The following is a 13,950-nucleotide window of genomic DNA, read 5'->3' as shown; positions in this document are numbered from 1 at the left end:
AAACAGACTGCCGGGGCTTGGTTGAAGTTTTTATCGAATAAACGCTTTGGGGTCGACGGTGGGGGATTTTTAATTCCGGATAAAAGCGATGTAACGTTTGTTAGCCTCTCGAAAGAAACGGTATTAATTAACGAAATGGTGGTCCATTCGAGGAACTAGTCCGTATCCGTTTGTACATGGTACCGCAATAACGAGAATATTCAACATAAAGGGACGATGAATTACGATTGCCGGCAATAGAGTATTTAAAGAATACTCTGAAATTTCGAACCTCGTTTTAAAAATAGAATAATCTCATTTTAAGCAGGAAGTATTTGTAACTATTTTCTCTGGGAATTAGTAACTTCTCGTGGATCGAATCTATATTTGAAAAAATTTACTTTTGTAATTAATACACCGATAAAAAAAAGTCTCGCGTAAAATGTAGTTATCGAGTGCCAATTGAAGACCAAAAAAAGGAAACTATTGATTGTTTCCTTATGATATTAGCTCGATTGATCAAATATTTCTCGAGTGTTACATATGTGTATTCTTCGATAAGATATAACTGTTTCGAAATCAGATTTGGTCAGCGCAATCCTAACGAGTCAGCAATGCACTTGCGTGCAATCGTATAACGTTTAAACTAACCGCTAGACGGCGGGAGCGACGTTCATAACGGGCGCTTTAAATTTCACAACGCTCTTTGTAAACACGCGTCCTGCCTGTTCTGTCGGCTGTTCCGAGTATCTTTCAAACTATTTCCGATCGTTTGCTTTTAGTCACACCGCTTGTTTCGTTTATTCACGAAAATTGACTCACGTCCTTAAGAGAGGAAGCCGTTTTTAGAGTGTCTTACGGAGCTGGTATTTCACTTTGAGGCGATGAAGCGTTAAGTTGACAGTAGGCTTGTAACAAGCCTTTGTATTAAGCTCGGCGTGTGCATCGGCCGATGCATAATCGCGTTAAATTGTTCTGTGACAATATTAATCAGTTGTTTGAACGACACGTGATACAGTGGTACGATTTTGGCGTAACCGCAATCGTACCAGTACGAAAATGTGATTCAATTTTCCCTGCGGTACTTAAATGTCTTGGAATCCATGCTTTCTAAGATTTACTTATTGGGTATGAATGGACAGGTGCAACCCTCCAGGGAGAGGTTAGGTAGGTATCAGATTTAACGCGAATTATCTACGAGCAGTGACAGAAAAATCGTTTCTTAATTTTACCATTTATGGACGCAACGAACGATGATTCGTTTCTATTAGTCATGACCTCAACTCTTTATGTTTGCTTTGTCTGTATAAACAGTTGTTTCCTGTAACTGATTACAGTATTGAATGTTCCTTGAAACGTTGTAACCCATTGCTATGCAAATATTCATTTCATTTTTAGGAGGTTTCACTAACAGTACGATTGGATTGTTTTCTGGGATGATTGCTACGGATCGTATTCCAAATATACAATTAACTAACTCAAACAATGGACTACCCATGGATGATTCTAGTGCTACAACCGAGGTTGATAGTAAAGTGAAAACAAAATTATTATCTATGTGGAATAATGTAAAATATGGTTAGTATAAAATGATCTAATTCGTTTATCCATTCCTTATGTTATAAGGAGTATTAAGCAGATATGATTTATTCAAAGGCTGGACTATTAAGATGGTGAAACCAAATTTTTCCAAAGAATCTCCGGTATGTTTGCTTGGGAAAATTTATCGTAAAAAGCCAGAAGAATTTCTGGAGAAAGCTTCCGAAGCTGAGAAAACGCTAGATACAGGAAGCGAGATATCCTTAGCAATGGATGCTATTAGTTTCGAAGATGGTATCGAGGAATTCAAAAAGGACTTTACGTCGCGTCTTTGGTTAACATACAGAAGAGAATTTCCTATATTAAATGGTTCCACGTATACCACCGACTGCGGTTGGGGTTGTATGCTACGTAGCGGCCAAATGATGTTGGCACAGGCACTGGTCTGCCATTTTCTTGGAAGAGGCACTTATTCTCTTTAAAAATTTTAGCAAGAAATTGCAATGTAATAATTGTAAATAAATGTTTATCTTTTGTATACATAATATATATTTTTCCTACAGAATGGCGGTGGCACCCGGATCAACCAATAAAAACAGAACAACAACATTTGAATGAAAGTCATCACAGATTAATTATACAGTCATTTGGAGATTTACCTGAACGTATATCTCCATTTTCTATACACTCACTTGTGTCTCTTGGTGCTCTATGGGGAAAACGCGCAGGAGATTGGTACGGACCGTGTTCTGTTGCTCATCTGTTAAGTCAAGCGGTGGAACATGCAGCTAAAAATCATCCAGTATTTAATAATTTAGCGGTTTATGTTGCTCAAGATTGCGCAGGTAATAAAATAGTTGTAGCTGGAATAAATAACGTTCGAGGTCTTTATCTAATCATGTTATAATGTTTGCTTACAGTTTATCTGCAAGATGTAGAAAGTGTGTGTCAAATGCCTGACGGTAAATGGAAGTCTCTTATCCTTTTCGTACCTTTAAGGCTTGGTACCGATAAATTAAATCCCGTTTATACATCTTGTTTAACGCATTTACTTACATTAGAAACGTGTATCGGAGTTATCGGTGGACGACCTCGGCATTCTCTTTATTTCATTGGTTTCCAGGAAGACAAATTAATTAATCTAGACCCACATTATTGTCAAGAAACTGTTGATGTATTAAAAGATAATTTTCCCTTGACAAGTTTTCATTGTACTTCACCAAGAAAAATGTTAATTTCCAAAATGGATCCCAGCTGTTGCGTGGGATTTTATTTTCACAGCAGAATGCAGTTTACTAACTTTATGGAGATTTCTCCCTCTGTATGTATAACTGTTCCCCATAGATACTGAATTACGTTTTAAACGGCATAGATAGCCAACAAGAAGTATATTTTTAACATTGCAGTATTTGGTGCCAGAAGATGAAAAGGTCGACTATCCGATGTTTTTATTCTGCGAAGGGAGCGGAAAAGATCTTCATCGAAACATTGAAATTGCTGAAACAATTCCTTCTGCTACCTCTTTTCCAGGTAATGAATCTTACGATGATGATCTTGACGAATGCGAGGAATTTGAACTGGTACAGTAAGATGTTTGTCACAGCATTAAGGAATACTGTGTACTTAAAGGCATTCATTAATAATTCTTTGGAGAATAATGATAATGGCTGCCATTAATCATAATTCTCCGTTCATTCGTCCATACATATGTACAAGTAAGATAAACCAATTAATGACTTCAGCAAGTAGAACTTTGCATTAAAATTGGGACAGTTAAATGTTATTTTCTTAAATGAATTTATGCCGCAACACGATCTGTAAGATCTCAACATGTTCGTTGAACGACTGACGTGGATTTAAAATATGTCGAATACTTTTTTCCTCGCGATAGTACATCTATATTAGACGTGTTATATATCGTCGATAGATAATTCTGTGATCATAACTTAATGCGGCTTTTCTATTTCAATTACGTTTTTGCACAATTTTCATTTACCTTATTTCTTGATCTCAGAAAAAAAAATAATCATTGCTTTTAATTAACTATTTAAGAAATTGATTTAGCATATAATTTAGAAAGATATTTATTATTTTCTCATTGATAATCGTGTCGAGGCTTACGTAGATCGTAAGTTGACGATTTTTGCTATGGAACGTAACTTTTTATAAATATCTCTCAATTCCTTAACGGAAATGTTCCTGATATAACTAATAACGCAGCAATATTAAATTTCCTGTCAAGATTAAACATGACCGTATTTCAATTTGTCCTTGAATTAAAGAAGCGTGTGTGTGAACAGCAACGCGTAAAACGTATATCGAACCACATCTACCTGTTATAATATTTAAGCCTGAGTTAATTTATAGTTCACGTAATAAAACTCTAAGTTATTTATTTATTATTTAACATACTAATATTTGCCTTTCGATGATCGTTATTGAACTTATACTAAGTTCTCGTGCTTGCATCATTTAGTTCGACATAACGTTTTATGTTATGGAAAAAAGAAACATGCTATTAACGAACGTATATCATATTAAAATATTGTTATTATTATAAAAAAAAGAAAACAAAGAAAATACGACTTGATTTTTCAAAGAAAAGAAGAAATGTGAGCATGATATATCACGTATATTATACTCATATTGTTTAAAATCTGTACAATTGAAAATTGTTAAAATTCTTATATCGGTACAGTTAAAAATAAACACGCAAAGAAACTATAAGAATTACGTTTGAACGTTTATTTCCTATTAATTGTTACAACAGAATACATTTCAGTACACACCTTTGTCATGTAACGTTTAACAAATATCTCTTACCGATTCACAATCGGTCCATAACATTTTTGATCCCTTCTCATTACAACATGATACAACAATATTTTATAAATGATTTATATAAAATATAACAGATTCGAGCTATCATTTAACTTTTATCGAACACTCTCTACAATATAGTAATATTTTTGCCAAATTTAATTTGACAATGCAACAAGTGTATTTAAATATAAAAATGACAATATAAAATCAAATGATATATGTATAAAACAAAGTAAAAATGGTAGATAGAAAATTGAAAAACTTTGTACTGTATAGAAGCAAAGTGTTCAATTGTTATACATATATAAAAATTACAGAAAAATATACGGATCTTCCCCACATTATTTGTTCACACACTCAATTCATATCAGTACCTGTGCGTATGTGTAAAAAAAAAATAACATTTAACATCTTACTGTATAATTACCTTGCCTATATGGAAGCATGTCATCGCTATTAATTATTTAAATTTGAACTAATTCGTAGTTGATTATGCGTTATAAACCATTACATCCAGACCAAAGATTATGATAAAAAGTTTGTTACAGTATCCTTGACATGTGGCCACATTTCATCGGTAGTATTGCCACGAAAATTTCTCAATACTCCTAGATTACCATAATACGTTAAAAGTGGTTTAGTTGCCTCTGAGTACCTTTCCAGTCTTTCCTGTACAATTTCAACTTTGTCGTCTTCCCTCTTGCTTAGAGGTTCGCCAGTTACATCATCTTTACCCTATTTAACACACAGACAAAAGATTACTGTACCAGTTTGAAAATTAGAAACAAGAATTACATTCATTCCTAAATCAAGAGGGAACGATCTAATTATGAAGTTTTAAGTAGGCACTCGGCCAAAGGTATATATTTAAATTCTCCCCCTCTACTTACCGGTATTTTCGGACTGTTGAATCCAACATTGTAAACTCTTCCGCTGGGTAAATGAACCCATCTATTTTTCACGCGATTTAGTATCACTTCGTTCGGTACATCGAGATATAGTACAAGATTTACGGGATGCTTTTTCTGTAATTTCTCCGCCTGTTCTAACGTTCTTGGAAATCCTGTACCAATGCCAATTATTTATTTCAAACTTAGCCGATGTTGCGTAGCTGTTTCACGGTCGCGTTAAAGATATCAAATGTTTCGATCGGATTTAATTACTCACCGTCAAGTAGCCAATTTTCTTGTCCCACCGATTCCAGCTCTTTGTCTATCATTGAAATCATTACATCGTCCGGAACGAATTTACCAGATTTCACGTAACTTGAAACTGCTTTGCCCAATTCTATATCATTGAAAATCCGATTACATTCATCTTGATTTTCACATTAACATTACTTATATTTTCAAGTTTGAAACCTTGGTTCATATGGAACTTTGGTTTTTATTTATTACAGAATTATAATTTTCTATTTGTAATAGTTTTTCGTTTATGATATCGTGAAAAAATGTAAAGAAGATTGGTGCAAATAATTGGGTCATACATGTATTAATATTAATCAAGCCAAAGTGTATTGGCTCGATTAAACCAATGAAGGGAATTTATATTTAAATACTCGACAGTACACTCGGGTGCAATGTAGGCTTCTCTTGGTTAAAAGAGCAGGGAAAAAAGCCGCCCACTAGTCTTCTTTGCCCTTAGTCTTAGGAGAACCCAGGAGGAACCTTGGAAGGGCTATGAAGAGTGAAACATAGAATCTTCTTTCGTAAAGAATATAGGCAAATAAGGCAAATGGTAGGACATTTTTATTCCAATACTTTTGAATAAGGGAAGTCTATGTTGCACGTGACCGTACCGATTGTTTCGGATAGCACGCGGGCTATTTGGAGCGATGAAACACCGGCAGAAATCTGATTAAAAAAGCAACAAACAAAATAATTGCAGTGTAATTCTAACCGGATGTTGAAACATTCGAATGAATATTTATAACCGAACGAGACGCGTTTCATTCAGCCGGTGTCGTCTAAATTTATGATATCACATAATATAAAGGGTTCAATAAACAAGGATAATTTTAACCTGTTAAAGAACATCGAAGAAACAATCGTTCTTCAGGTTGTGTTTCATGAAATAAAGCATCTGGAATAGAACTTTCGAGTTCACAGCACATTTATATATCGTCAACACATTCCTAAAAGCGAAAAATCTTTTTGACAAATTACATTCTGAAAATCATGATTAACAGAGGTTTCAGTCTAAGGTGGCTGACGAAAAAAATGACGACGATATAAGGGACTAATGGATTCGAACGTACCGGTGTTACTGTTCATATGAAGACGTAACTTGTCGCCACTAGATATGTGAGCCACGTTAAAATGTTTTACAATTCGAGCTGACATAGTGCCTTTGCCGGAAGCAGGGGCGCCCATTATCACGGCCCTGAAGGCCGCAGCTTTGGCACACCACGTGGATAACGCAACCATTGAAGCGTCACTTACAAAAGCACAAAATAAAAATGCGTTAATTTTTTTATGGAGAACCTTACGCTTTATGCCTTAACTTTCAACGGCAACGTTTACACTCGAATGCAATGCTAACTACAGCTGTTGGCAGGCGAAACATGTTACTGTATCTACATAACGATTGACCTGTGAACCATGATGGCGACCAGTTATAGCGTCGGTAGATAGATAACTGACCGACCAATGAACGTAGGAGCCTGGTATGTTTTACTCCTTCCTGTTGGCTGTCTTGCGATAAATTTTCAAAGCCATTGTGCTTGCCACTGATGTAAATTTACATTGTATTTCGCAATCTGAACGCGATTACAAAACATTTTCTCTGTGAAAAAATTATGGAATAAGAATTATCATGGACTATGTCCAACGAGTTTGAGGAAGGATGTACTGATAATAATGACACGACTGGTTTATTGACAAAGTAGCACTTTTATTCATATGAAAAAGTAATACAACATTAGGGCCTGTGCTCGTTCTTTTTTCTTGTATCTCTTCTTTTTTTTATAATTATTTTCAAAGGCGTATATAACGAGAGAACTAGAGAAGGCCTTTCCCCCCCCCGCCCCTTGGATATCCTACACGTTCTATGTAACAATAGATCAAAATTACAAATTGTGAAAATCTCGTTGGCATTGAAAGCCTGTCACTGTATACTACGGGGTAGTAACGTCCCCTCTGTTTAAAAATTTGCATTTACATAACTATGGTTCGAATGTTTCTTCTTTCCTAATTCCCGAATTAAAATAATGTACATTGTATCGTTAAAATTTGTTGCGATACTGTATACCCCTTTAAAATATATTCATAGATCTTTGTAATCACGATTTCCATCCATTTGTGTATCTTAACATTCTTGATTAACGCTAAGCACCCAAAACGTTTTTCAACGTGTCGCAAGTTTGATCAAATGCAGTTTGAAAGCTTAACCTGAGCCTAGTGCTACCTGGGGGTCTGTACTTATAATGTACTTAGTTTTAATCTTAGACTATAATTCATAACATTTTCATTGTTTCCCCGTATTTTTATCAAATTGTTTCAAATAAGCGTTCAAAGCTGTCAGGAAGACCACTAAGAACATGTTGAAAGTATTTATACCGCAACGTCTTTTTGGCTTCGTCGACAAAATCAAAAACCAAAAAAGAACGAAACGGTTACCTTCTTAAACTATAAACTTGAGATTAAACTTTAATAAAGATAACACATAAATCGTTACTGTTACATCTCGCTTTCAATCCACGGAACGAACATAGAATCATCAGTATTTTATCCAGTGAAAAAGATTTCAAAATTCGTTAGCTCCTCGTAGAATGGTGCACATGTAAAGTGCTCTGAATTTGTAGGTGTCTGTTTATGTAAATGCGTGTTGCCTGTGTTGCGTGTGGTATCTTCTAAACATATGACGGTAAATGAAAGGATCAACGACAATTTTCGATCCTTTACCAAAGCTCTCCGTCTTTCTCTTTCGCTGGAACTTCTATCACTCGTGGTTTATCGATTATTCTAGCTGTGCGATTTCCTTTTTCGACAATTCCAATGATCCATGCTTGATATCCTTCTTGCTTTTCGATATCCTTACAATATGCAGCAGCCTGTAATTCGTTTTTAAACCATAAATAAATACTCAGAACGAGTAACTTTGTATAGAATCTCAAAAATGAAGTGTCAGAGTATCGAATGCACCAAAGTGCAAAAATTGCAAATTGGCATGGGAAACTCTATTTCTCTTCCTGCCTTTCTTTAGAGTATTCCATGGTACATAATATACTCTACTGTATTAGCAGGGTTTAAGATATATCATTGCAATATATGGAATAAGCTGTTACGAACCTGTTCCCTCGGTAAGCAAATAAGCAATCCACCGCTTGTTTCTGCCGAATGGCCTTGAAGGAGTTGGAACATGTTACCACAGGCTTTTGCCACAGCTGCCATTTTTGCAATAACGGGTAAATTATGAATAACAAAGGAGACCTCGTTCTTCTGGTGTTTGGCTAGATTTTGTGCATGCCCCAAAAGACCAAAACCCGTTACGTCTGTTGCTCCATGCGCATTATATTTATGCATTAATCTGGCAGCTAGAAAAAAAAAAAGAAGTCAATCATTGCTTCCCTGTCTTCAAATCTTTCATATTCAATACATAACTCTTCAAGTACCTATTCTGTTAAGCCTGGCCATACTGTCCATTGCTCTCTGATAAGCTTTCCTTACATCATCTTCACTGACCACAAGTTTAATTCTATTCCAACGGTCTTGTTGGTCCAACCATTGATGAGCATTAACAGCTACTTGGGTTCCAAGAGGTTTTGTTAGAACCAGAACATCACCGACGACTGCGTTATCTGGGCTAAATGTTAGAAATTATTATCAAGAGTCAAATAAGTCGATTAAGAATACGGCGTTGCGGTAAGGCACGTACACAATGTATTCGTTCGGTTGGCAAACAGTAGAAGCAACTCCTCCTATTGTACACCAAGGATTAACAACCGTCTGACCTCCTGTCACTGTTGTGCCAGCTTCCAAAGCAGAATCCTTAAACCCTCTCATGATCAAAGGAACAACAACATCTCTTTCTTTCTCAGTCATCTTTGTACTGACTCCCAGTAGCATTAACATATTATCACACTCAGTGACACCCATGGCGTACAAGTCACTGATCACATTAGCGCACGCAATTTTACCTAGAAAAGTACTCCAATAGCTATGGTCAAACAGGATGTCGCAAAATACATTTTATCCTTAGTAAAGGAAATATAAAAAGTTACTAAAACTGATGAATCTATATCGATGCAATAAAGAAACTAAAAGGGGTAAAATAAGGTATCTTTAATTCAGTCACAGACATCATATTCATATCTTACCCATCATATAAGGATCATCAACTAGTGGATAGAAAAAGTCTGTGGTCTGTACCAAACTAAGCCCTCCATGCCTCAATGGTGTTACGGAGGAATCCATGCCAATACCTGGGACATAGAAATATATTTATGGATTAAAATTAAAATGTTTATTTAAGTCCATAATCATGAACATGGAACACAATATTCATTATACTAATACATAATATATGTTTGTGTGGATACATTGTCTCATCTTAAGAAGTTGAGAACACTCATATTTCCGGTGGCGTGGGAGAAATCGGGCGGGAGGCGATAACATGGCTGCTGGTATGATAGCACCGACTATTGCAATATTGTACTCCAAGTACTACCAGCAGATATATTTATTTACAAACATATTTTTGTTTCTTTAACAGAGTAGCTTTTCAGGACAATTAAATTTTGTAACAACTAACTGATAATATCTAATCTTATCAAGTACCACCGTACAGGAAAAAATTTGCACCGGCAAAATTTTCATGACTAATAATAGTGTTTCTAGCATTATTTGCTTTATCTGAAAATGGTTTTTAAAATGTTGAAATAGTATCCAAACGACAGAAAAATATTAATGCTTTTACTGCTATAAACAAAATGAAAATTAACCAAAAAAAAACAAAGACGCGGCATAAAATCAAAGATGTCGGCGTATAAAGATTCGTGTACGCGCGCAATAAAAGTAATCTACTTACCAATGCGTGGAATGGCCATGTGCATAAAATGGGCATGCTCATGATCTTGTGCGCTACCATCGTCGGCCTGTAGTCCCTCGAGGAGTTTTCCAAGAACCTCCTGAGGGACCTTACACCCTCATCCTTTTAGGTCGGCGAACCGCGTAAGGCGGAAGGTTGCGTCGAGATCATGTGCCACCGGGTCAAACGGCCTACGCAAAGCTAAGGCATTTGGATTCCCACCGAGTTCTAACTGGGCTACGGACAGGGCGTCTTGTGTAACCGGGGTTCCCTGTAATTCCGCCATCTTGTTAAAACTAAACTACTGACGAACCGGGTACGCGACGCGTTTCGCGGCCCTGCAACAACGGCTCTCTTCCAACGGCTTCTCCGATTCTCGCGTGTATCTACAAGTAGTAGGTTCTCACGCTTGCCGGTCGCGCTCTCTGTTGCTCCCGCTCGAGATACGAATTCACGACCGCCGCCGACAGACAGCCACTGGCTTCGTAACCCTTACTACACGAACTCGTTGCAAACGGGAATTATACTTTGCACCGGCGTCGACTACCCGGGATCGTACGTGCTGACAAAATGGACGCGCCTCCAGCTTCCACGGAATCGGAAGAACGCGCAAGGCCACCAAGAGCCCCTCCAGTGTCCCTACCGTGGCACTGCCTCCTTCTGGTTGGTTCTTTCGAATCGACGCATGCGTAGTCGACGATTGCCACTCAGGTACGTCGTTACTACGATGCTTCACCCGTGTTGCACGTCCGTGTCCCCCGTTTCGTCGTGTTGAGAACTGACGCGACAAGTGTGCCCGTGTGACGTGTATATACTTTGCTCTTGATAAGTTCAACCAGTGACTAGCAAACATTTTTCATTTATCTTCAAACTCTAATGTATTTATAAAAGGTCTTTTAATTTATATATCAGCGATCATAGTAATGGTGCTATACAATTATTTTATTTATCTACAATAGATTCTTTGGTTGTTCAAAATGATACTTTTTTCAACAACTTAGCATTCATTTTTGTAGAATTCAAAAAATTTGTCTTTTCAACGAAAAGAGAATTTATGAGAACGAAAGTTCAGATATACGCCAATGAAGGTACAATCTGATTTAAAATCCTTTCGTATTCGATTGATTAATTGATGGCTGGTAGTTAACGATGTTTAAGTTTTAAGATACTTTTACTGTTTATTATATTTAAGTTCATGAACTTTTGTGTTATTGTACATGGTTATTTTGTAAAAAACAAATCAGAATACATAATTTTCCTTAGGATCTTCTTATATCGAAAAAGTAGTATAGTCTGTGAAGACAATTTATCTACCAAGGCGCTGCACGTATGCGCACGCGCACTGTATGGGGATTTTTGAGCGGAAGATGGCGTCGTTTCCCCGGTGTCTGGGCCTTCCCGTGATGGCCGTAAGGTGTCGTTTGTCTTTCTCGCAAGCGGTCCATCATGGCTGCATAGTATATATAGAAGTTGTGTGGGTGTAGACTCAGGCATATGGGACAGGGACCGTCGTCTCTTGTGGCACTGCTTTTCACATTTTATTTCATACAATTCTATTGTGGTAATCGTTACAACTGAACCGGGGTCAGTCCCCCTGACGAGTCTCTATAGTTAGTTGGACGGTGGTGATTCCCAAGACAAAACTCCTTAAGTTTTCTGCCGCCATTCTACAATTGGTGTCAGAAATGGGGGATGGTTCCCAAAAAGCGTAGTGTGGGTGATTCCTCGATTTTCAAAATCAAACTCCCTCTTCATCCTTTTGACTTTCCATCACAGAATTAGGAATTTCGTTTTCTATAGATGTCCCTATAGATTCTCTTTCGTTTAATATCTTGACGATTAGACTCAACACGGATACCTTAAAGGTCCTTTTCTCTGGACCGGTCATCTGGTGAATATCTGGCAATATGCTTTTCAAGAACAACCAGTCAGGATCGCTGATCGACTCGTCGAGTTCTTGCCTATTGCTTAGAAGATAATTATCGGGTGACCTTGGTGTCAGTAATTTATCGTTCGCGAATGTAATCGGATTGTTTCGCGAGAACGCGTGCTCTTCGTTCCTCGTATCGGTATCTCTATCTGACAGTGGAATTTTTTGATCACACTTGCTTGATTTTTCGTAGTTTGATGATGCGTCCGAGGCGACCTCTTCGTCGTTCCAACCCTCCTGTGTTACAGTACCTTCCTCGTTTGAATTGTCTTGTCTGAAAGTAGAAGAAGATAAAACCTAGTTGGATGGCGATCGTCCTTAAACAGACGAGGGATCGCGTGACCGCGTTACCAATTCACAGTCACCTGCCAGCTTTACTATAGGGAAGGAGGAAGTCCATGTAACTAGCCATGTAATATGGTTTCTTCGACTTGGAATTTCCCGTGATTTTATTTCTCAAGTGCCTACTGTAACTGGCACGCAGATTTTTCCATTTGTCTTTGCATTCGGCCGCTACGAGGAAAACGTGCGCGTATAAACATATATTTTTACGAAAATTTATGATACATTTGAATTTTGAAAGATTCTTACCAGTAGCATTCACTTCTTGCGCCACTGCTTTCCACATTTTATTTCGTACAATTCTATTGTGGTAATCGTTACAACTGAGATCGTACAGTACCGGATATTTTTTAACCGTTAGCACTAAATTTATGTAATCTCTTGTCTCGTGCATTTTTTTCTTTTTAATTTATAAATGGATGTTTCAGTTACGCGATGTTCTATGTAAAAATAGACACCTGAAATATTTGTAAATAATTGTTTTTCATATGTTTTAATCATCGTTAATTATTAAAAGCTAAATTATTGGGAGCATCATGTTTACGTTACTTTGAACTAGCTGCTAGTTTACGTTTGTTGCTGCAGTGTCTGCGTCACCGACGTTCGTGTCGTTGTAGGTTCGCAGACACGCGCTGATTGCAACGATCTTTCAATTCGTATTACTTTCACGTGTACTGCAGTTTACTTTAGATCGATTGTCGTAGTTTTTGGATATTGAACAATAATCGTGGCACCACGACACAACGCGTAAAATGCAACACCCGAGCAGTTCGATAACAGAAAGTTGTCGCGTCACCGACAAAACATCATGTCGTCTCGCGTCTGCCATTTCCAGAGGCGTATACAGTTTTACTGAACTTCGAACCAACCTATGTTATCATAATTTGTCTGTTATTTGTTGTTAAATGAATATCTAATTATACCCTGAATATTGCAGATAATTTTGCATAAAATTTTATATACAAAAATCAACCAATAGATTGCTTTGATTAAAAAATATAATTTTTAAGATTGACTGCATTTAGATACGGTCATGCAGAGATATTTTTAACGCTCTTATAAGCAAGAATACACACTCATAGAGATTCAGGTTTCTATGTTATCGATATATGATAAGAGCAAGAAGGATACGATAGAAAACGATATTATCGACCTAGAGGATTTGGGAATTAGTTTGCGCGCTTCGGCGATAGATGTCGCTGCGCGTACTTTTCAATGGCTAGACAGGTAGGGGTAAAAGTGGACGAGCGCAGCAGAACGACGGGAGGGAAAGACAGAGCGCGAACGAGGTGGGGCGGTGAGAATCGGTC

The 13,950-nt window shown here is 37.2% G+C and overlaps 4 protein-coding genes across 7 annotated transcripts in view; 1 reads left to right on the top strand and 3 right to left on the bottom strand.

Moving 5' to 3' along the window:
* Nucleotides 1–4,248, top strand: part of LOC114873315 (cysteine protease ATG4D) — a 34,685-nt gene extending 30,437 nt beyond the window's left edge. For 2 of the 3 annotated variants that reach the window (XM_029181524.2, XM_029181525.2), the window contains 5 exons: nt 1,378–1,557; nt 1,636–1,983; nt 2,082–2,363; nt 2,439–2,839; nt 2,925–4,248. In XM_029181524.2, the coding sequence (XP_029037357.1) occupies nt 1,378–1,557; nt 1,636–1,983; nt 2,082–2,363; nt 2,439–2,839; nt 2,925–3,107 (1,394 nt within the window). In that variant the 3' untranslated portion in view covers nt 3,108–4,248. Of the gene's footprint in view, nt 1–637; nt 1,147–1,377; nt 1,558–1,635; nt 1,984–2,081; nt 2,364–2,438; nt 2,840–2,924 lie in introns of those variants that run through there. The other variant, XM_029181523.2, reaches the window with a different exon arrangement.
* On the bottom strand, nt 4,249–7,113 carry LOC114873319 (GTP:AMP phosphotransferase AK3, mitochondrial). 2 transcript variants are annotated; one of them, XM_029181533.2, is made up of 5 exons: nt 6,599–6,691; nt 6,364–6,475; nt 5,509–5,628; nt 5,232–5,404; nt 4,249–5,076 (listed from the first exon to the last, which is right to left on the bottom strand). In XM_029181533.2, the coding sequence occupies exons 2-5, from the start codon at nt 6,452–6,454 to the stop codon at nt 4,867–4,869; spliced, it is 594 nt and encodes a 197-aa protein (XP_029037366.1). In that variant the 5' UTR covers nt 6,455–6,475; nt 6,599–6,691; the 3' UTR covers nt 4,249–4,866. The 2 variants fall into 2 exon arrangements, with proteins under 2 accessions (XP_029037366.1, XP_029037365.1); XM_029181532.2 differs by lacking the exon at nt 6,364–6,475 and having other exon boundaries at nt 6,599–7,113.
* A 99-nt stretch (nt 7,114–7,212) lies between these two features.
* Nucleotides 7,213–10,948, bottom strand: LOC114873317 (inactive selenide, water dikinase-like protein). Its single transcript, XM_029181529.2, has 6 exons — nt 10,369–10,948; nt 9,659–9,763; nt 9,217–9,478; nt 8,954–9,144; nt 8,631–8,875; nt 7,213–8,392 (listed from the first exon to the last, which is right to left on the bottom strand). Exons 1-6 carry the CDS (start codon nt 10,652–10,654, stop codon nt 8,240–8,242), a joined length of 1,242 nt encoding a protein of 413 aa, XP_029037362.1. The 5' UTR covers nt 10,655–10,948; the 3' UTR covers nt 7,213–8,239.
* A 934-nt stretch (nt 10,949–11,882) lies between these two features.
* LOC114873318 lies at nt 11,883–13,472 on the bottom strand. The gene is made up of 4 exons (XM_029181531.2): nt 13,190–13,472; nt 12,890–13,098; nt 12,664–12,811; nt 11,883–12,572 (listed from the first exon to the last, which is right to left on the bottom strand). The coding sequence occupies exons 2-4, from the start codon at nt 13,032–13,034 to the stop codon at nt 12,107–12,109; spliced, it is 759 nt and encodes a 252-aa protein (XP_029037364.2). The 5' UTR covers nt 13,035–13,098; nt 13,190–13,472; the 3' UTR covers nt 11,883–12,106.
* Nucleotides 13,473–13,950: the final 478 nt, after the last annotated feature.

Source organism: Osmia bicornis, chromosome 11 (assembly GCF_907164935.1).
Source record: "Osmia bicornis bicornis chromosome 11, iOsmBic2.1, whole genome shotgun sequence".
Classification (NCBI taxonomy): Eukaryota; Metazoa; Arthropoda; class Insecta; order Hymenoptera; family Megachilidae; genus Osmia; species Osmia bicornis.
This window is presented reverse-complemented; position numbering and strand designations above follow the sequence as displayed.